Source organism: Lynx rufus, unplaced genomic scaffold, assembly GCF_022079265.1.
Source record: "Lynx rufus isolate CCGP_SWC_20201006 ecotype Redwood Valley unplaced genomic scaffold, mLynRuf1.p SCAF_11, whole genome shotgun sequence".
Taxonomy (NCBI): domain Eukaryota; kingdom Metazoa; phylum Chordata; class Mammalia; order Carnivora; family Felidae; genus Lynx; species Lynx rufus.
In genome coordinates, this window is record NW_025814825.1 from 68447162 (window position 1) to 68468378 (window position 21217).

A 21217-nucleotide genomic window follows, 5' to 3' on the forward strand; every position below is an offset into this window, starting at 1 on the left:
ATGTAATTACCGTGATGGAGGCATAATGCAATTCCAAATAATTACGGCCCGCTGCATGTAAAACTAACAAAACTTTCTCTGCTGATTTATGGGTGCTTTTGGCTCGGCATGAATTTCAAATGCTGCCTCAGGGAGCAGCACTCCAGATAATGTGAGACCATTTTTAAAAAGCAGATTTGTGTAGTCGATCAGGGCCGAGGCATTTTTTTCCTCTTGCCCGTAGTGAGAAATTGGTTGTTACCATAGATCACAGGGACTGCTCCAAGCTCTTATGAAAGATGGATTAATTTCACTAATGCTCCAAAGCGGGCCTTTCACGGGCAAGGCTGCGTGCCGATAACCTCCCCGCAGCCTCCCTTTTCTCCGTGGTGATTTATGCCGTCCTTTAGTGGATGAACCATCCTGCCGTCACCATCCATCTGCTGGCTAAAGGAATCCTATTAACAGGGGGTCTGAGCAGGGACTTAATATTGCAAGGTGAGCGATGCGGCAGCCCCCCACCCCGCCCTGCGTGACGTGGTTTCATTCCGCGGCGACAGCCTCTGCCAGCCGGGCGGGCGCCCGGCCGCTGCTGCCCACGCACGGCCGCCCGGCGTCCCCTGGGGAGGCTTCAGAAGTGCCTGGTGACCAGAAAGCCTCAGAACGTAGATGGAGCGAAACAGATCAGTTGACAATCGAGGGAACCCCCAGCCTGTGACGGAGGCGACGGGTTCCCGTCTCCGTCCCTCCCGGGTGCGGGACAGCTGTGGGCTCGTGCGTGTGTGAGCACACGCGTGTGTTTCCCGTAGGGGGTTACGCAGTGAAGCCTCACCAGGCGGGCACTTGCACCTTCTGCTGATCGGGGTGTGTCCCCTGGCCCTGCCCTGCCCGGCGTGACCCGGGGCCCAGCCACGACAGGGAAGGGATGGTCACAGCGAGGGGACTTGGGTCCAGGGCTTAGGGAGATGCCAGTTCCGGTCCTTTCCCTGAGGAGCCGGTGGTCTCGGGCAGGTGGCAGTGTTCGGCCCTGGGTCTGCACCGTGAATGTGGCAGCGTTCGCCGTGACCGCCTCCTTGGCCCCCCGGTGGAGGGCTGTGGGGCACTCTGTGGGTGAGGAAGGCAGTTTCTGGAAGGACCCCTGACGTCACACCCAGGGACACGTGATCACCCGCGGAGCACAGGCTCTGGCAGTCCAGGAGGTCGCGGGCTGTAACCCCATCTTGTCATCTCGTGAAATTACTTGGAAATGCCACCTAAACACATTTGTGATTGTAATGAGGAACTTACTTCAGAAGGAACGTATTTTCTGCAAATGTTTCGTCCAAATATTTGGGCGTTGGGGTGCCTGAGTGGCTCAGTCAGTTGAAGGTCTCACTCTTGATTTCTGCTTAGGTCATGATCCCAGGGTTGTGGGATCGAGCCCCATGACGGGTCCACGCTGAGTGTGGAGCCTGCCTGGGATTCACCCCCCACCCCGCCCTTCCCCCTCTTATGCGAATGCGCACACACTGCCTCTCTCTTGTTCTCTCTAAAATGAAAAAAAATTCTACAAAAAATAACGTGGGTGTAATAATGCCATGCTGTGAAAGTTTTTGAGATTTGTTTGCGATGCAGTTAAAAATCTTAAATTTCGGGGGCGCCTGGGTGGCGCAGTCGGTTAAGCGTCCGACTTCAGCCAGGTCACGATCTCGCGGTCTGTGAGTTCGAGCCCCGCGTCAGGCTCTGGGCTGATGGCTCGGAGCCTGGAGCCTGTTTCCGATGCTGTGTCTCCCTCTCTCTCTGCCCCTACCCCGTTCATGCTCTGTTTCTCTCTGTCCCAAAAAAAAAATAAATAAAAAACGTTGAAAAAAAAATTAAAAAAAAAAAAATCTTAAATTTCGTTAGAAGCCTCTGGAAATTACAGTTATTACAAGTCTACATTATATGAAAAAGTAACACATTGTTCTCTGCTACGTGTATTCATTCTATTAATAATTTCAAACAGCGCTTCATTATTGTAGAAGTCTTAAGTGTGTAAAAAGAGATACACCCATGGTGCGTGTATTGAAGATATGCATGCAGGTGTATGTGCACGGAGACACTTCAGTTAACGTGAACAGTAATTAATTTTTGGTTAATTAAATTCACAAACGCCTTCCATTTTTAATGGAAATAAAATCAATGCTGGTTATGTTAAATTCTAGGCAAGAACCCATGGTATTCGGGCCTTAGCAGCACCGCCCAGCGCGGGGGGGGGGGGGGGAGGGTCTCCTGTCCTGTGTCCATCCTGGCTTCTGGAAGGAACTTTCTGGAAGCAGGGTGGGCGCGTCCCCGTTCGCTCCTCCCCACCCACCCCGGGTGCCGTGAGTCCAGCAGAGACCACAGCCTCGAGGAGTGTGCACGCTGGCACCTGTGGAGCGTCAGTGGATTGTGCGTGAGCAGGGGGACATCGCAGGGCAGGGCAGGACGGCTGCCGGCGGGGAGGAGCCATCGGAGTCCTGAAGACTTGGTTTCTGAGATCAAGGAGCAAAACGAAGTGACCCACCCCGCAGTGACTCGCTTCGGGTCACGGGAGGTCGGCGCCCGGGGGGCGAGGACCCCCTCCTTCGTGGTGCGGGGCCGCGGCGGGGGAGCCGGGGGCTGGCGGCTGGGCGGCAGGTTGCTGCGGGACAGAGGAGCGGGGCTCCCACCCAGGGAGCCGAGACGCCAACGCGCCAGACGCGGTTTACTCCAAGCGGGCGCGTCCTGCGGAACAAGTCGAGAAAGACTTAGGATGAGTACGTGTAGGCCCTCAGGATGCTAATCAAGGCGCAAACGCAAGGTTTGTGAACCTAAAACAGCCCCAAACAAAGACCGAAAACGGAGGGAGTCTGGGGAAGAGCAGACAGAAACAGCACAAGTGGCGGAAGGGTGTGCATCGGGTGCGTCCGGACCCTGCTGGTGGAGACCGTGGTCGTTTCCGCTTGGCTGGGTGTTTGGCTTTCATTTTTTTGAAAGGAAAGGTCAGTTAAAAGACACGAAGGGCCCGTGGGGGGCTCTGGTGCTCCTCCACGAGGAGATCAGAGAGGAACAGTAGGGCGATTATTGCAAGAGGGAGCTTTCTGGAACTGAAGACCGAAGTTCTCAGACAGAACACGTGCAGAGGGAGAGCAGGATGGACGGATGGCAGCCTCACCGGCCCGCGGGCGGCTTCGGGGCGGCAGCACAGAGAGGAGGAGTCCTGCGAGGGTGGTACGGGCGGGCGGGCGGGCGGCGTGGACGTGTCCTGCGAGGTGTGGACGCTTGGCCGTGGTGCCCCCGGAGCGTCGGGGCGGTGAGGGAGAGGCCTCCAGAGGTTTGCACCCAGAGGTGACAGTGACCTTGAAGAAAGCCCCTCCCCCAGCAGGGCGTTGCCGTGGGCACCAAGCTGGACGCCTGGGAAGCTGGTCGTCAGGAGAGGACACGGGTGGGACAGTGGCTGAGGGGGATGTGGGGTCAGGGAGGGGTTCGTAGCCACTCAGTTACTTGCACTAGATAAAGAGTAACCACTGAGTGGGCTAGAGCCCCTGTCATTCTGGACCTTTCTCTCACTTGGAACGCTTTCCATCAGCATTCAACCGTGGGTCCCGCATGGTTACCCCCAGCACCAAAAGCCCAGGCCCACCGAGGCCGCGTCACCACGGCCGTCCTCCTCCTCTGTCCTCAGAACGGTGCCTGACGGGATGGCACAGGGACCTGCCCCGGGGCTCGGGGAGACGGGACGTTTCCGTGCAACTTGCTGAAGTATTTGTAAAGTGGGGGCTCAGGGGGTCTCCCCGGTGCCTCCTGGGGGCTCGTGCGGCCTGTGAGCAGAGCCCCGGTCCCACTGCCTGGGCCGCAAGCCACCCTGTCCAGACCACACAAAACACCTGGCTTTGTACTTAGCCTTTGCCCGGTGCAGCGGCCCAGCTGGCCGTGGCTCCCGTGTGGGCCAGTGTGACACAGCACAACCCCTCTCCTCCCTGCCCGGTGTGAGCTCCGCGAACGAGGGAGAGGTGGGCATGGCCGGCCTCTCGCCTGCCCCATCCCATCCCCGCACGAACCAGCCAGAGAGGAGTGTGGGAAACATGGGCCCTTCTCCCAGCTTCTAGAACACAGGCTGCTTTTAGGGAAAACGTAGCAGAGACAAATACTGGGTTTCTTTGGTCTGATGCCTGGGGCCTGCGCTGCTCCCGCGGTTGGGGGCACCGACCCTGGAGCCGCTGGTAGGCGCTCCGGGCAGGGCCTTTGTGGCGGCCGGCTCCCTTCCCTCCGGGTCGGGACTTCTTGAGGGCACGTGGGGGCGGCCTGGTCGCGGGCTGGCCACGTCCCCGGTGGCCGAGGGTGAGGTGCTCCGCCTGCACCGGGCACACGCTGCGGTTCTGAGCAGAAGTCCCCTGGCGGAAAGAGGGTGGGAAAAGCACGGGGGTGCCCCCCCACCCCGGCCGCTGAGTTACGCGCCCCTCCCCCGTCTTTCCCGCCGGCTGACTTGTGCATCCTGTTTGTTTTCAGTGCAAGTGGTCAAGGAAAGGCTTCGTGCGGACGAGATGGTGTGTCGCGGACTGGTAGGTTTACCTCCGCTTCTGAATTCTGGAACATTCTCGCTGGTTGTGCACTCGTAGTGGGGGGCGAACGTCCCATCAAGAGTTGCCCCGACTGGAAAGCCCCGAGTGCCCACCGCCCTGTGGCTTTGTCTTCGGTGACGCCGTGTGACAGGGAGTGTAGTCGCTGGTCCCCGTGTCCCGTGTCCCCGCACCGGCCCACCAGAGGCCCCACCACCTCCTCCCGTGGGCGTGAGCGTTGCCCAGGCAACCAGCCGCTCCTGTGGTGGTCCCAGTGCGGCCACGGTCCGCTGCAGTTGGCCTGGAGCGCAGGGCAGGCAGCCCGCCCCCAACCTGACCCTTGGGCCCTGCCTCCTTTGGGCTGGCTCTCCATCCGGCGTGGCCACACCCCTTCTGCAGAAACCCCTTACCTGCTTTCCTAACGTGCACTCACGGGGCCACCGCGGGGCTGAGGGTGCCTGCAGTCCGCACCCGCTCTTAGGGTCTTAGAGGGGCATGTGTCCCGCCGGTGGCCGTGGAAAGGCCTTCTGCTGGCCGAGGGTGCGTCCAGACGGGGTGCCCCATCCCGGGCCGGCCCTCAGCCGCCCCTGCTGTTGGCCGGGAGCCTCCCCAGAGCCCCTCAGAGCTGGCTCTCCCTGGAGCAGGGGCAGGAGGAGCCCCAGGCCGAGCCTCAGACTCACTGCTGGAATCCAGGGAGCACATAGTGCCCTCGCTCACGCCACGCCGGCCACCTCGGCACAGAGCGGGCCGGGCCGTGGTGGGGTCGTTAGCTCAGCACACGCATCTCGTAGGGTCTTGGGCCCCCACAGGGCCCCTGGCACTGTGACAGCTGTAGCGTGCCTGTGCCACCACACTGACCCCCGGTGAGGCCACCTGTCTGCAGCGACGCCAGGGGCCCTCCATGGGGCAGGAAGGCTGACGGCTGAGTTCCTGCCTCCCCGCCTCCCCCAGAGCAGAGACCCACAGTGGGGCCGCGGGGGTCCCCCTGCGGGCTTCTTGGGGCTGTGAGCTGGGGGGCTTCTCAGGGGTGAAAGGACCCACCTAGTGCCCCTCTTCCGGTGTCACTGACCCACAGGGAGCAGCTGATGGGCTCCAGGAGCATCGCCCCCGCCCCCAGCTGCCCTTGGTGGGGTCCAGGCCCGGGATCGGGCTGCCTGCTCCTGCCTCCTCCACCTTTTCCTCCCTCTGTCCTCCTCCCTCCCCCTCCTCCTCTGTCCTCCTCCCTCCCCCTCCTCCTCTATCCTCCTCCCTCCCCCTCCTCCTCTCTTCTCTCTTCCTATCCTCCCCCTTCCCTCCTTCTCCCTCCCCCTCCGCCTCCTCTGTCCTCCTCCCTCCCCCTTCTCCTCTGTCCTCCTCCCTCCCCCTCCTCCTCTGTCCTCCTCCTCCCCCTCTACCTCCTCCTCCCCCTCCTCCTCTGTTCTCCTTCTCTCTTCTCTCTTCCTGTCCTCCCCCTCCCCTCCTCCTCCCTCCCCCTCCTCCTTCTGTCTTCTCTCTTCCTGTCCTCCCTCCTCTCTCTCCCTCTTCCTCCTTCTTCTTCTTCCTCACGACTCTTCTTGGCCTGTGGAGAGTTCCTGTGATCATGCCATGTGATTTTCTTTGACAGGAAACAGCCCCCTTCTCAGCTGACCAGACGCGTTTTAAGACTGAGGCCGAGGCCGCGAGTGTCCTCTCTGACCAGGCGGGGGGACGTCTGGGTCAGCCCGGAGCGGCTGCGGGGGACACGCGTGGGCATGGGCAGGGCTGCCCCCTGCGACCCTGGGGCCCGGGCCCCGCAGGCCCCTCGGGAGCTGGGCCGGGACGGTGTAGGCGGGGCGCCAGGTGCCCGGCAGCTCCAGCCTCTGTCGCCACGTCTCCTTTCTGTCCCTGCAGCGCCTTTGACTTGGTGAACATCCATCTTTTCCATGACGCTTCCAATTTGGTCGCTTGGGAGACAAGCCCGTCCGTGTACTCGGGGATCCGGCACAAGGCTCTGGGCTACGTGCTCGACAGGTGGGTGCTGAGCGTGCGGCCCTCCCTCCCCGCCTCCTCCAGGGCGCATGGCCGCTGCTTTTCAGCTGCTTTTCCTCCTCTGTTCTTTCCTATTTACCAAAACACAAAACTTGCCAACGTTGACCCGAATCCCGCCCCCTGTCCCAAGGCTTGAGCGGTCCCCGCGACATGGACCGGAAGGTGGGTGGCCTCACTTTCTCTCCCGTGTTGTGGGGGAGAGAAGAAAACGTGCCCAGAGCTGTGGCCCCACGGAGGTGTCCGCTGCAGCGTTGACGGCCTCCCGAAGGCTCAGAGACGCTGCCGTGTGGGTTCCACCCGCCACAGACGGCACGCCCCGCCTTCCCGTGGCCCCAGCCCTCTCGCCATCCTGGTGTCGCCGGGCTCGGGCTCCGGGCACCTGGGAGCGGCCCAGGCTGCACAGGCTCGGCCCCCCCCCGGCTCCGCCTCCCCGCAGCCCGGTCCTGCTTCCCGGGGCCGGGGCCACGCGCCTGGGGGGGTGGGGCTCAGGGGGCTTCCGGGGTGTGCCCCTCCTGCCTGGGCTCCCGCCCGCCTCCGTCACTCCGGCTTGTTCGGCGCTCCCCTCAAGGCTGCTTTTCAGGACCTTCCCACCCCGGGCCCCGTGAGGCCCACCGCCTGTCCCTGACCCTGCCGCGTGTGACCTTCCGCGGGGTCAGGGCCGGTAGGCGTCTGGGAGGGAAAGGCAGCTCCCCGCACCCTGATTAACGGGTTGCCTTTGGTCTCGGCCTGGCGCCCCTCTGGGTTTACAGACGGACCTTGGCTGAGGCTCAGCGCGGCAGTGTGAGTGCGTGCACGGGGCTGTCAGGGTCTGTCCAGGCCTCGGATGGAAGTCCTCCCCGACCAGCTTCTGTGTCCTGAGTGACGTCAGGGACCCTCCCGGGCCTGGGGGAGCGGTCGCTACCAGACAGGGTCTCCCCGTTTCTGCCCGGGCGAGCTCAGATTTCCCCGGGGCCCTGCCACACCCCACCTCTGCGCCCGTGCCGCGTCTGCATAAATGTGCCAAGGGCTTACACTCTGACGTTTGACCCTTCCCACGGGCACCCGGCCTGGCCCTGGCCTGAATGGGGCCTCACCCCTACACGCATGATCCTTCTGGATTCCTCATGGGGTTCCGCAGGGATGCGCTCTGGACAGGGAGTTGGAAGGTGTGGGACGGTGGCCATCACCTTAAGGGGCCTCGAGACCAGGGTTCATGCCCTGTCTGGGCACCCTGGTTCCTGCGGCCGCCTGCCAGGGACACACATAGGAGCTGTGAGGGTAGGACACCGGGGTCTGGCTCTCCTGCTATCGCTGATGCACACGGAGGGCCTGGCTCTCAGCCCAGAGCAGGTTCTGTGCTGGCCGTTCTTGGGGTCTCAGTGGCCTCCCGGGCTCAGGCTGAGCCGGGCGCAGAGAAGGGACTGACCCTGGCTGACGGACCGGTGGAGAGGGCCTGAGCCAGCCTGAGCTCCGGGCACACCGAGTGGGTCTGGGCCCTGTACCCCTGCATGGTGGCCCGTCCCGTGGCCACTCACGGTGGGCCTCCCCCTCCCCTGTTTTCAGCCACGCCCGCTCTGGAGAGCCCCCAACGTGCAGGCCTCAGCAGTGCCCCATCTGAGGCCCTGGGTTGCTGAGAACACCAGCACCGCTCGAGCAGGTTGAAACACTCAGGTGGGCGCTGACCCGCCAGCACCTGGCCCGGAAGGCCGTCTGGTCCTAGGAGGCAGGACAGGGACGTGCAGGTACATCAGATGCACAAGGGCAGCCCTCTGGGCAGGGGTCACCTTGAAGGAGCCGTGGCCTGGCGCCCCCCACCGAGCCGCTTGGCTGGGGCGCTGCGGACGGGACAGCGAGCCCGCGGCCTGGGAGCAAGGACCTGGTCCGAGGTGCAGCCACGTGCGGGTCTTCCGGCCTGATGGTTCCGTGTCGGCTGCGCCCGCTCGCTGGGGCCTCCCGCGGAGCCTGGGGGCCAAGACAGAGGTCTCGGTGACAGTAGTCGGGTTGGTTGTCGGTGGGGTAGGGCATTAAAACGTGTCCTTGCCCCAAACTGCTGTTCCTTCGCGGTCTGCGGGAAAGCAGCCTCTGGGTTCCGGGGCACTTTTCTGCAACTTTGCATTCCCATGAATGGCTTCTGTGGGGCGCGCAGCCAGCCGCAGATCCGGGCCTCCGCGGCGCAGGGCCGGGCCGCCCGGCACAAAGGGCGGCTCTGTAGGAGCGGTGAGTGACGGGCCGGCCTTTCATCGCGCGGCTAACCTTTTGGCGGCCACCAGCAGACTGCATTCTGCTCTGCCGGTGGGGAGGACAATGCCACCAACAGTGCCCCATTCACGGCGTTGGGAACCTCCGGGAGCATTGTCCGCCGTGCTCCGGGGACGCAGGGGGACGGCCAGGAGGCTCCTGAGAGGGGAGCCTGCCTTCTCCTGGCTTGGTCTCCCCGTAGCGTCGCACCCGGGAGCGGTGGCGCATGCGCCTGGCGTCCCGTCCCCGAGCGCTTGGCGGAGGGAACGCCGGGTGGCAACTCAGAGGCATTCAGTGCCGTGTGTGTGCGGATTTCCTGGAAATCGAAGATGATCCCAGAGTAAAACCTTACTCTCAAGAAAGGCGAGAGACAAAGTCTCTTTGTCTGAAGCGTGTGCCCCCCACAGCAGCGACGGTGAGCGCCGTGGAGCGCCTCCGTGCGGCGCGGGGCAGTCTCGCGGACGCTGGCGCCCCCCGGGCCGACCTGGAAGGGGCTCCTGGAGGCGGCAGAAGATGGGTCCTCAGGGTTAATGGGGTGCAGCCCCCGGGGAACCCCGCGCTTTTGCCACAAGTAACGACCTCTGTGCTTCCTGTGCGGCCCTCACTACCTCCTGCTTCCTGTGCGACTCTTGAGCGTTTTGCTTTTAATCTCACAGGAGGTTGGAGGAGACTGTCCGCTAGTCAGCGCGGTGTCCGTCTGAGGGGTGGGGAGCAGGCGGCGCGGGGGGCCCCCCCTGTGCATCCTGGGGACCCCTCCTCCCGCGGGCACCTCCAGTCGACCGTGGGGACGGGCCTGCCCGCGTCCCAGACGTAGCTCGGCACCTGGGGAGCACCTCGGGGATTAAAGCGGAGCAGAGACCTCGGACGCTGTCCTTCAGAGCCGCCAGCACCGAAACTTCCTGACGTCCCCCCGAGCTCTCGGCCGTGAAATGAGATTTTTTTCCACAAGTGACAGGGCGCTTCTGTGTGTCCCCTTTGAGATGTGGCCTGGCCTAGTTCAACAGAAACATTTTACATTACAACTGTGAAATCCTGGCATAAAGCGCCCCGTTGTCCCCCCATTATTTTCTCACAAACACAGTCCATTGTCACGGCGCTGAAGTTAATTTGATCAACATTGGGACATTTAACTTTTATGTCCAGGCAAAAGAGCTGTTTCATGCTCATTTTGGGTATTCAAAGGAAATGATTGCCAGAAAAATAATGTTGCTGCGAACAATTGGGAGCAATTAGTTTCCCAGGGAGAGGCGATGTGATGCGCCCCGCCACACAGCTCCCCTTTGTGGCCTCCCGGGCGGCCATCAGTCAGCTGTCAGCCGCTCAAAGACCCTCCAACCTAAACGTTTCTCTTCAGGCCGTTCCCAGAACTCGCCTGGCTGCTCAGTGGGCCGAAGAAAAGCCACTGCGTCTCTAGGCGAAGGCGAGCAGGGCGCTAAAGACGTGGGTCATCTGGGACGCTCCCTCCGCGCGGCCAGGCACCGCACGGCTCCTCGCGACCCTGTTTCCTGCTCCAAGTGCCCACGGGGAGCAGGCCGCGGCCGTCCTTCGGGACCGGAAACACGCCACTCGGGCGTCTGACGGCCCGGAGGCTGAGGCGGCCGTCGTCACGTGGGTGTGTCTGACACGGCGTGGCGTCCCGGGGCCGCACGCGGGGCGCCAGAACCCCGAGCCCCTCAGTCTGCGGGTCTGCGCCGCCGGCGCGTTCACGGCTCAGGCGGGGGCGCGCCCCGGGGGACTGTGAAGTCCAGTGGCCGTCCCGGCGCCCCGAGCTCCCTACGCCCCACATCTCAGACGAGCGGTGGTGTGATCACAGCCTCTCTCGTCTTCCTGAGGACAGGCTCAAGCATCCAGAAAAGCCGGGAAGACGCGACTACAGCGTGCGCCCTCCGCTCGGCGTGGCCACGTCTGTGTTTCCGCGTTCGTCCCGTGTGTCCTTCTGTTTAGAAACGAAACGCGGGCACCCTTGAGCCTGCGTCGCTGTCCTGCTCCCACCCTCCTTTCCCGACACTCCTGTTGGCGCTGTCCCTCGTCCGTGTGTCCCGTTCACACCCGTGTGCACCGTCCTGTGCTGCTGTCATGCAGCGATGCGTGCAGGGGCGTGTGTGTGCAGTCTGCCTTTTCCCGCGTGTAAGCGTCCACAAGCCGCGTGTTCCGCGTGTCCCCATCTGCAGCCGGCCTCCGGCCTCATCCCATGCGAGCCCTGACCGCCCCTGCTCGTCCACTGTCGTGTTGGCATTTGTCTTGTTGGCGTTCTGCTAACAGGACGATGTCGCGAGCTGTGGCCCGGCCGCTCTGCGCTCCGAGCGGGCCGCCTGGCCAGCACGCGTGCTCACGCCGGCCGGGAAACACGGCTGGTTTGCATTTCCACGTCGCGTCCTGAGTTCGCCGGCAGCTCTCCAGGACTCTGGTTCTGGTGCAGGAAAGGCGTATTTAATGTCTTGATGCTATTTAAAAGGTGTGAAAATGAGAACTGCTGTGGGGGAGCTGAGAATGAGCCCCAGCCCAGTGCCCTCGAGTCGTGCCGCGACCACTCCAGCCGAACCCACGCGGGGGCCGAGGGTGCGTGTGCTGCCTGGGGCCCTCCAGCACCGACAGCAAGCTGCCCTCCACCAGGGACGCTCCGAGGCCCCGGCACGTGCTTCCAACAGCCGGCAGGCCGCGGGGTGCCTACCGTGCCGGCCACTGTCCCCCCAGTGCCGAGCCGCAGAGCTCCCCACCTCGGGCCCCTCGGGCAGCACACCCTCAGGTTTCCAGGCCCCAACACCCTGGCCCTGGGGACTGCCTTGTGCACTGAGTGCTCCGGCTGGCCGGTCGGCGGGCCGACACTGAGGCCCCTCGGGCAGGTGGGTTCTTGGGACGTTGCCTAACACCAGGGGGACGTCCAGGTGTCTGTGAAAGCTTGCCCGTCATGGGCCCTCGAACAGATTTTTCCTGTTTCCCTTTTTGAGGTCCGTTTTCCTGTCTCTGCCTCGTGTGCATCATACACAAGCCTCCCCAGACTCCCTGGTGCCGGCCGACGTCACGTCCAGGTGGCTGTCCATCTGGGGGCCGACCGGCCCGCACGCTCTGGCGTAGAATGAACAGTGACGTGGAAACTAGTCTACCTGCTTCTAGGAAGGTGAAAACAGATCCGTTTGCTTGCTCGAAACAGCTTAGATATGTCTGCAGCAAACCACTCAGGTGTTGAAGGTGAGAAGAAACTTCCAGAGCTCTAAGATGCCCTGCCCGGGGTCAGCAGTCTTGTCTGTCCAGCAGCGGCAGCGGAAACAGGAGAGCAAAGAGAAGGAATGGTCCTGGTGCGGTCGGGTCACCGTCTGCTTCCCAAACCGCACCAGGCTCTGGGGGTGTCGGGTGCCGTCCGTGCCTCGTGGGACTGCTCACGGCTCGCCCGCCCGCCCGCCCGCTCCAAGGCCACCGGCCAGGAACATTGTAGCTTCTGAGTGTTGGAGCCGTGACTTCCTTCAGGGGACGTTGTCCCCATCCTCGGAGGGTGGGCACCGCTCGTTCACCGAGACCCGAGCCCGCGACCCCTTCCTCGGCGTGCGGGCCTCTGTGATACGGCACGTGTCAGCGTGGCTTGTCACATAATGAAATCGCCTGTCAAAACAGAAAGAGACTCTGTTTTCAAGGCCTAAAAAATTGATTTTTATGGCTCTTCTTGTAATTCTCTTTCTGAATTAGGCACATGATATTGATGTGGGCCTACTTTTTAATCATAATAGCGTCTGACAAGGTAATTAATTTTAAAACAACTTTTTTCTCTTGGCCCAAATGGCACTATATCGAAATTAAACGTGAGTGCCGTGAGGGCGGCAGGCCTGGCACTCAGGTGATTGCCTCGGCCGTGACAGCCCTCCATCTTGCACACCACGCGACCTTTGGAGATGGTGGTGGTTATTGATGAGTGCGGGCCATTCCATCAAAGGAGCAGGGCGGGCGTGGAAACGTGACCGAGTTTAGGTTTTAATGATGGTGTTACAAGAGCCTAGCACCGCTGACGGGACCCCTGCGGGGGCCACGCCGGCTCCTTGCCGGGGCTCCTGTCGGGGGGAGGGAGGGACGGGGCCGCGGGCCACGGGCATCCCTGTGCGCCTCCATGGCGACAAGGCCTGAGGAACCTCGCGTTTCTCAGTGTAGACACGCTGGAGCTTTTAAACCTCCATTCAGATGCTAAATCTGAAGTTTGTCAGTTTTTTAAAAAAGGAATTCACCTCCCAGCGCCTCGTACCGTTTATTGGCCAGCGGTGGGCGGCGTCCATAATTCCCGTCCCGGGCGTCAGCTGTCCGCGCCTTCTGCAGCCCCCGTCCCCTCCCGTCACGTCAGCTCGATGCCTCGAGCCCCGTGAGGACGGGTGGCCCGTGTCCAGCACCCCCTCCCCCCCCGCCCGCCGGAGGCCCTGTGCGCGTGAGCCCGGGGTCTCTGCCGTCTCACGAACGCCCGGCCGCCCGGTGGCCCCAGGCCCGGAGCCGACTTCCTCGCGTGCCGTCGTCGCCTCCGCCTGCTCCCGCCACAGCCTCCGCGCATCCCGGAGACCTGGAGCGGCGCCCTGACCCCGGTGGCTTCGCCCACCTTCTGAACTTTCGCGGACCCGAGGAAACGCGAAGCGCCGGCCTCGCGCCAGCACAGAGGGCGACCGCAGCGATTCGTACCAGAGCAGGTGGGACTTCTCGAGGCAAAGACGTGAGGAGACGGCGTCAGCCCGGGAAACGGTTACGGGTTGCCGGGCGCACGCGAACTCCGGTCCCTCTCATCCGTCTCTACCACTGCGGGGGTAGACGGAGAGCACACGCGTGACGTGGGTACACGCGCCCACACGCATGCGAGGCGTCACCGCGCGCAGGCACACCACGTACACGTGGCACGGCTGTGTCCCCCCTCCCCCGCTGGTGGCACGTGTGCACACACGTCTCCTGTGTCCCGTCTCTGCGGGTCACCTGTCAAGCGTTTCCCCGAGCTCCGTGCTCGCGGTCCCAGGAGGGGCAAATGCGTAGAGAGCGCGGAGTGGTGAATCGTGCTCTACGTGCAGCGTCCTCGAGGAACGCGAGTGCCCGTGCCCCCAGCCGACGGAAGCTGGTGGATCTTAAAGACCAGACGTGTGGACCCTGTGACATTCGAAGCGTTTGCCCGGCGAGCGGACCCCTCTTCCCTCGGCGAGGGAAAGATGCAGTGTTGCTTTGGCTCCGTTTTTCTTAAAAACATAAATAAATAAAACAGAAAAGTGAAAAGCCTTTGAGGGGCACGAGGTCGCGTGTACTGGCTGGGAGGACGTGTGTGGCCGCACTGGGTGGTGCCGGTGTGACCGCTGATGGCTCGGACGACGCGAGGGGCTTCGGGGGTCCCCCGGCACTGGCCAGCCTTCTCATTGCCACGGCCCGGGCTCCACGGCGACAGGCCAGCTCCCCGTGTCAGCAGCGGCCATCTTGTGGGCGGCGTTCCTTCTGACCCACGGAGTCCCCCCGATGGCGCCCACCAGGCTCTTGTGTCTCCGGGCCTTGGCGGAGTGGTGCCCACGGAGCCAGCCTGGCCAGGTGGCTCTGCCTCTGCTCAGGGAGGCAGGGCAGGCCGGTGGCGTCGCCGAGCCAGGCGCAGAGAGAGTCGGCTGGGGGCAGAGGGGGGCGGCCTCCTCCCGGTTCACACACACAGTTCCGTTTCGCTGAGGGGCCTCTCCGTCTCCCGGGGAGGCCCCTGGGGACAGGTGCCCTCAGAGCAACATGCATCCCTGTGCAACCTCCAGAAACAGAAATCTGTCTGCCTAATAATGTGACTGACCCCCCAGTGATTGTATTCTCTCCGCCCGAAATAGCCCCGGAAGGCCTCCCGGCAGCAGCATCGCCACTGCATGAAGAGCCCTCAGCTCTGGTGAGGAGGCTCCCTCTCCAGAACCGAGCTCACCACGGCCTCTCCTTTCCCGTCGGGGCTTCCGCATCCTGGATCTGGACCCCGGCCTCCACGGGGGAGGGGAGGGGGACGGGAAGGATCGGACCCCCAACCTCCATGGGGGGAGGGGAGGGGGACGGGAAGGATCGGACCCCCAACCTCCATGGGGGGAGGGGAGGGGGACGGGAAGGATCGGACCCCGGCCTCCACGGGGGAGGGGAGGGGGACGGGAAAGATCGGACCCCGGCCTCCACGGGGGAGGGGAGGGGGACGGGAAGGATCGGACCCCCAACCTCCATGGGGGGAGGGGAGGGAGGCAGGAAGGATCGGACCCCGACCTTCATGGGGGAGGCCAAGAAGCCCATGCTGCAGGTGCCCTGATGCTGTAGACATTCTGGAGACCTTTCTAGGAACCTACCCAGGGTCTCTAAAGAGTTTTTTGTTCTAAAGGAGTTTAACGGCAGAAGAAGCTTTAGCCTTTTCAGGACGGCAGAGGCAGCTGGCTTCCTGCTGACGGACTGAGTCCCGTGCAGGGCAGGGGCAGGGGAGGAGGGGTGGTGGTGGTCCTGGGCCCGTGCGGATGCGTCAGCAGGTGCCCCCACTAGGACCCTGACTGCCTTATTCCTCAATTAAAAAGTTTAATTTGTACAAGGAAACTACTGGTCGTCTGCAGTATTGATGATGTATGAAATGTGTCCTTCGTCTTCAAGTTCACGTGTAAGTTAAAAGTTACTCCAATTAAAAGGGAAAACGGGATGTTTTTTGGAACACAGCTCGATGACAGCAGTTCATGGCTGCAAGAGAAATGGGGAAATGGTGGAGGTGACTTTTAAAGGAACTGTCAGCAAGAAGGGTGTCGCTGTGGAAAGTGGCCTTAATTCCAAGTGTGCAGGGTAGATGGAGATCTCAGAAAGACCCGTGTGATTGGGGCAATTGTGTGCTGCACAGACTGAATGGGAAGAGCGTCGCGTGTTTAATAAATGGCGCGGTCGATCGGCCGCCGGGAAAATCGATGAACTGAGATCCCTGCTTCACACTGTGATTCCAGACGGATTAAAGTCTAACCACCAAACTCTGCCTTAACGATGGTGGGAGAGCCTGGCAGGGGCTCGGGCTTCTGGAGAGGACGCACGGCCAGTGGCTGGCACCCGCACCCCCGGTGATGCTTACGGCGCGTACCGGGCAGAAACCGCCGGGAACTGCGCGGAAAGCATCCATGGACCGAGAACGTGGATCACCACCAGCTTACAGGGAGCCTTCCGGAATTCAAAAAAAAAAAAAGAAGGGAAGGATTGGAAAGAGAAACCGGCCAGAAATAAGTAGAGACGGAAACACAGGTCCCGACAAGTGCCTGACGAGGCAGGTGGTCTCCGAGGTGGGGATGGGCGGAGGGCGCAGTTGAAGCGGAAGCGTCGTGGGTTCCGCAGACGGGACGGGCTGACAGGGTGCCGGTGAACTCGCCGCACGCCGCCTGCACCTTCGCGGCACGGGGTCGCGGGGCCTCTGCAGAGCCTGGGCGCCAGGAGCCTGCGTGTCCCGTGAGCCCTTCGCTGCCGGCCGCAGCCTGCAGGGACCCTTCTTGTGACCTGGGAGAACGTGCCGAGCCGGAGAAGGCGGCACGTCGTCCTGTGCATGGCCCTTTCTTCTGTTTCTCAAGCTAACGAGTCAAGTGACGAGAGGCTGAGGCGGTAAGCGGCGCCCGAGGCATTACCGGCTGTGCCAGCTTTCCCGGTAACCGGCGGCACTTTCCGAGTTAATCCGGTGCAGTCCTTGCCCTGGCCTTTGCCCGCCTGACAAGATTCAATCTGAGTCCATCTCGGGATGGGCCCGTGGGTGGGACACCCTCCACCCTGCACCCTGCACCCCGCAGCTCCGTCCCTGCAAACGCGTGAGCGGAGCCACGGCAGTGACGCGGGCTCCCCGGACGTCCCTCCCTCTGTGCCGGCCACACGCCCCGTCCTGCTGGTCAGCGATGGCTCTCGCTCTGCTTTCCGGTCGGAAACGGCCGGCACCTTGCTTTGCCGTCAGAAGCGAGCGGCGGTCGGTGACCACGAGGACTTGGGGTCTGAGCGGTTGTCCCACTGTGCGTGAGGGGCTGCTCGCGCAGTGGCCGCCGTGTGTGCGTTTCAGCGGGAAGATACCAAGGGGCTGCGGTTGACTCAGAACGTGTGGGCAAGACGTCAGGGAGGCAGCGTCTCACTTTGAAAAACAGACGCGGTTTTATGCCTTTGAAACGTGGAAACGGAGTGTCACAGATGCTTCCGGAGCTCACTCGCGTCCCACCCCACCTGGGAGGAGCGGGCAGACTCCCTCCCCCTGCGTCCTGAGTCCTGTGCTCCCAGCGAGAGCCCCGTTTCCTGGCCTCGGTCCTTCCCCCGCACCGGCCGCACCACCCACCGGCTGCGGTTTCCCCACGGCCCTGGCCCGTGGCGAAGGCGCGTCCGTGCCGGGAGAGCCGCGCTGTCTGTCTGGGGGTGCGGGGAGGGTGCGTGGAAGGGGCACCTGGTGCAGAAGCTGATCGCCCGGCGTGGCAGTAACGTGGTCTCCTTCTCTCCTCCCAGGATCATCGACCAGCGATTCGAGAAAGTGTCCTACTTTGTGTTTGGAGATTTCAACTTCCGGCTGGATTCCAAGTCCGTGGTGGAGGTAGGCACCGCTCCCCGCTGTGGCGGGGGCCTCCGCCGCGGTCGACGGGTTTCGGGAAGGCCGCAGAGGCCGTGTTTGCGCTTCGCGGGCAGGTGTGACCTTGCCGTTCTCACCGGCCGTGTTTATGGCAGAAATTCCTAATAACCACGTGTCACCGTCAAAAGGGGGCCATTGTTGGAGTCCCTCGGACTTCTGAAGCTAATGAGGTGACCCATCGCCAACCGGCGGGACGTGACGCCCCGCCGTGAGGGCTGTTTTCGGCTGTGAGACGCCCAGGAAGCCGGCGGGGAGGTGTGGCTGGAGGGGGCTGCTTCTGCGGCGCCCGACGGGCAGGCGCTGCTGGAGGCCAGTGTCGTCTTTCGCCGAAACGTTCGTGGCTGTCACTCGCTTCTCCGGAGCTTGGAGGCCGTGCGTGTCCCGGGCGCGCCCACAGGGCCCTGGCGGGACGCCCCCTAGGGACAGGCACTCGTGAGAAGCCTCGGCCCTGTGGGTCCCCGTCGTGTGACCGCGGAGCCTCTCCTCCGCTGCCTGTGCCGAGCCTGCACGGGGAGGCCGGGCGGCCCACACCAGGAAGCCCTCCGAGGGCTCGCCCGGCACCCGGCTCACACCGGGTAGAGACGTGGCGGCCGTCAAGCAGTCACCGTCCTGTCGGCGTCACCGTCACAGGCGCCGCCACACGGTCCTCGTCCTCCTCCGTAGAAGTCGTCCCCGAAAGACAGACGGGCGCGCTCTCCGTCACTCCGTAGCTCCCCTTGGTTGACGGAGGTGAGCAGCGTGGTGTCGAAGTTCTCCTGTCTGATGTTGCAGCTCGTCTGACGGCTCCTCAGTGGGCGTGCTCACAGGTGCACGTGTGTGAATGTTGGGCTACGTGCTGGTCGTGCCTGGACGCTCACCGACAGCTGGGAGAGGGTGTGTCAGGAGCGGGGTTGTCGGCCCCCGGTGTCTTCGCTTGCTTCTGCTGGTTTTTCTCTCCTCACTTCGGGGCCGGAGCGCTCATCGGTCCGCTCTCAGGCCCTGCAGCGAGCCCGGGAGCACGTCTGTCTCGTTCAAAGCTGGTCCCGTGTCTGACGCTGTTGGGCCCCCGGTGCCCTCGCCAGAGGCCACCGCCCCCATTGATTTCAGGCCACTGGGGGCTTGAAAAGCCACATTTTGATGAGATCCTGACCCTCTACGCAGGGGTCGCTTCTCACGGTGCTCAGGACGGTGAGCCTGCCGTGCACAGAGCGGCCCTAGCTCATCCTTCGCTCTCCTCCCTGAGCCGAGCCACCTGCAGAGAAGTAAAGATCCCTCGAAAGACCGAAGCTGGCCAGGCGGGAGCTGCCCAGCAGCTTGTACGTGCGGAAAGGTCCGGGAGGTGTTGAACGGGCCTTCTCTTCCCTGAGAACAGACACCACGAGGAGGGGCAGTGCTCCGGCTCGGGTCAAGGTCGCTGCAGGTGTGCGTCCGGAACTGCCCCGTGGCTGTGTGGCGCACAGCACGGCTGAGCCCCTGGCGGGTGCTGGGCCAAGAAGCCGGCCGCAGCCCGAAGAGTGCGGTCGGTGGCGCGGTTAGGGCCGGCCCATCTGAGAATGACGCTTCCTCCCCTACGGCGGGAACGCGGGCTGCTGTGCCCTCCGGGGAGACGGCTGAGGGCTGGGGCCGCTCTGCGGGCTAGCAGATACGCTGGGTGCTGTCTTTATCTCACAACGTGCCCCCCACTTCCTGACTTGTCCTGTTTCCTAAAACAAGGGGCTCCTGCACACAGGGGTCGCGGCAGACAGGAGGGACTGTCTTGCGAATTGGCGGGAAGTTTTCCCAAGAGCAGACAACGTTTTTCTCGAAGTCACTAAGGAGCCTCAAGAATCTCTAAGTTGCTGATAGCCCGCAATGTTCCAGGATTCCTAAGCACTGCTATCTGACGGGCTACCTGAGTTTTTAACAAGTGTCTCCAGCTTTCTATTCCCCTTCCTGCAGGAAAAGACAGGAGGTCTTTGTTCCGATTGCTTTCCCATCACAATTACCTGACACAGATAAGGACTTATTTGAAACGCTATTTTTAGGAGACGATTCCCACAGTAGCTGGTTTTCAGAAGGAGAGCAGCACACGTATGTCCGCCCCTCCTTGACCCCACAGGGTCCTGCCCTGGGCCCCCAGCCTCATCTTCTGTCAGCTTCGCCACCCCTGGCCCCAGCAGCTCAGGGTCCCGTCCTCCCGGGGCAATTGGCGGGCAGCCCAGTGCCAGCCCAGAGGAGCTCGGGCCGCCCGCACTTCTGGAGCTCGGAGGGTGAGAGGCTCCGTCCCCTCGCCATCGTGTGCTCCTCCCCACCTCTGTGCACCTGTATGACGTCAGGTGCAAAGCGTGGCATCAGGTACTGGGAAAAGGAACAAATGTGTATTCGTGCGGCCCCTCCCTGCCTCCCTCCATCAGGTGGTCGACTGATGAAACCACCACTGTGTCCTTGTGTCCCAGCGTGAGCATTTCTGTGTGTCCAAATCCCTGCCCCCTGCCCTGCCGGGAAGCCGCACGGTGGCGGTGCTGGAGAGGCGGGGGGGTCCGTAGGTGGCTGGGGGTCCTGGGGACTCGAGGGCTGAGCCACGGTAGACTGAGAGCGGGGACGCCCAGGGCGCATCGTGGGGAGACCAGGGTCTCTCATCGGGGGCGAGGAGGGCGTGTGAGGGCCTCGGAAGGTCAGAGAAGCCTCTCCCGACGGAAGTGAGGCAGCTGGGCAGCTGTTGCGACCAGCGGCTCTTCCCATCGGTGCCGGTTGGAGGTGCTGGGCTTGATGGAGCAGAGAGGTCTTCAGCTGCTCCTGTTGGAGGCTCTGGCCGCCAGCAGGAGACGCGGCCTCCCCGGGAGCCTGTTAGTTGGGGACGTGGGTCTTTCGCTCACGAGCCAGGGGCACGTTCCAGGGCTTCTGTTCAGTCCGCGTGAGTGTCGGGACAGGACAGCGCATCTGAATGCACCCGAGCGCCACCGGGCAGACGGCTGTCCTCCACCCCCGGCCTGGGAAGGCCCGCGGGCCGCCGAGCTCGGGTCCTGGGAGCAGCGAGCCTCGCCCAGCGATGCCCCAGGACGCTGCCCGCTGAGTGCCGTTCCGGGACGCATCAGATTCGGCTCTGTGGCACCTCCGCCAAGAGTGGGAGGGAAGTCCGTGGGCTTCAGTGGAATCACTTGCTCATTAAACAAGTGCGCCTACGATCCGTCCTTCAATGTTTGGAGGATTTTCACGTCCACGTGGCTCTTTAAAGCCTCAGGATAAACGGCCATTCGTTTGCCAAAACTTCTAATTACGTTTTTGCATAGGGGTTGCTGTGTAAATACAGCAGACTTCCAGGAGATGATCGTGATCCCAAATGCATGGAAGGTGACTTTCAGTTTAGAGTTTCTAAGGACCGTTGGGTCAATGAAGATGTTAGCTGTGGAGCCCAAGACCGTTCTCGAAACCCGGGCAGCAGCATCAATACAGGCATCAACACTTGTGAAACTTCCCTGGAGCCCGAGAAGTCGAGGTGTCGCGGAGTAAACCGAGGAAGCAGGTATGGGTGCCTCGCTCTTCCCAAAGAAAGATCCAGTGGTTCCTGAGAATTGTGGACTGCCGCCCGGGAGGAACCTGGCGCCCGGCATGGCGGGTGATGTCCCGGACCACCCCCACAGGCCAGGCATCCCCTCCCCAGTGCTCTGCCCCCATGCCCCCGCGTCACCGCCAAGCCGCCAGGGCCCCTCCCTTCCGGCCTCGCACACGTGCTGCTTACCGAGAAGCAGATCTAACCAATCTCTTGCCTGTTCCTGACTGAACACGTAGGACACGGCGAGCGCACGGTGCAGCCTTCCTGTGCCGGGCCCTGTGCCGCCACGTGGCAGGGTCCTGGGCTGCTGTGACAAGGACCACACATGCGTGTTCCCTCACAGTCTGGAACCTGGCACTCCAAAGTCAAGGTGGCCTGGTCGTCCCTCATCGTGAACACGCGGCC

General features: G+C 62.8%; 1 protein-coding gene across 10 annotated transcripts in view; it reads left to right on the plus strand.

Annotated features, from left to right (window-relative positions):
* Positions 1-21217, plus strand: part of INPP5A (inositol polyphosphate-5-phosphatase A) — a 175548-nt gene that overhangs the window by 119052 nt on the left and 35279 nt on the right. For all 10 annotated transcript variants that reach the window (XR_006960969.1, XM_047073641.1, XM_047073646.1 and 7 more), the window contains 3 exons: positions 4468-4520; positions 6387-6506; positions 17181-17265. Coding sequence is in view for 9 of the 10 variants with exons in the window: in XM_047073641.1 (XP_046929597.1) it covers positions 4468-4520; positions 6387-6506; positions 17181-17265 (258 nt within the window). In the remaining variant the exon portion in view is untranslated. The remainder of the gene's footprint in view (positions 1-4467; positions 4521-6386; positions 6507-17180; positions 17266-21217) is intronic.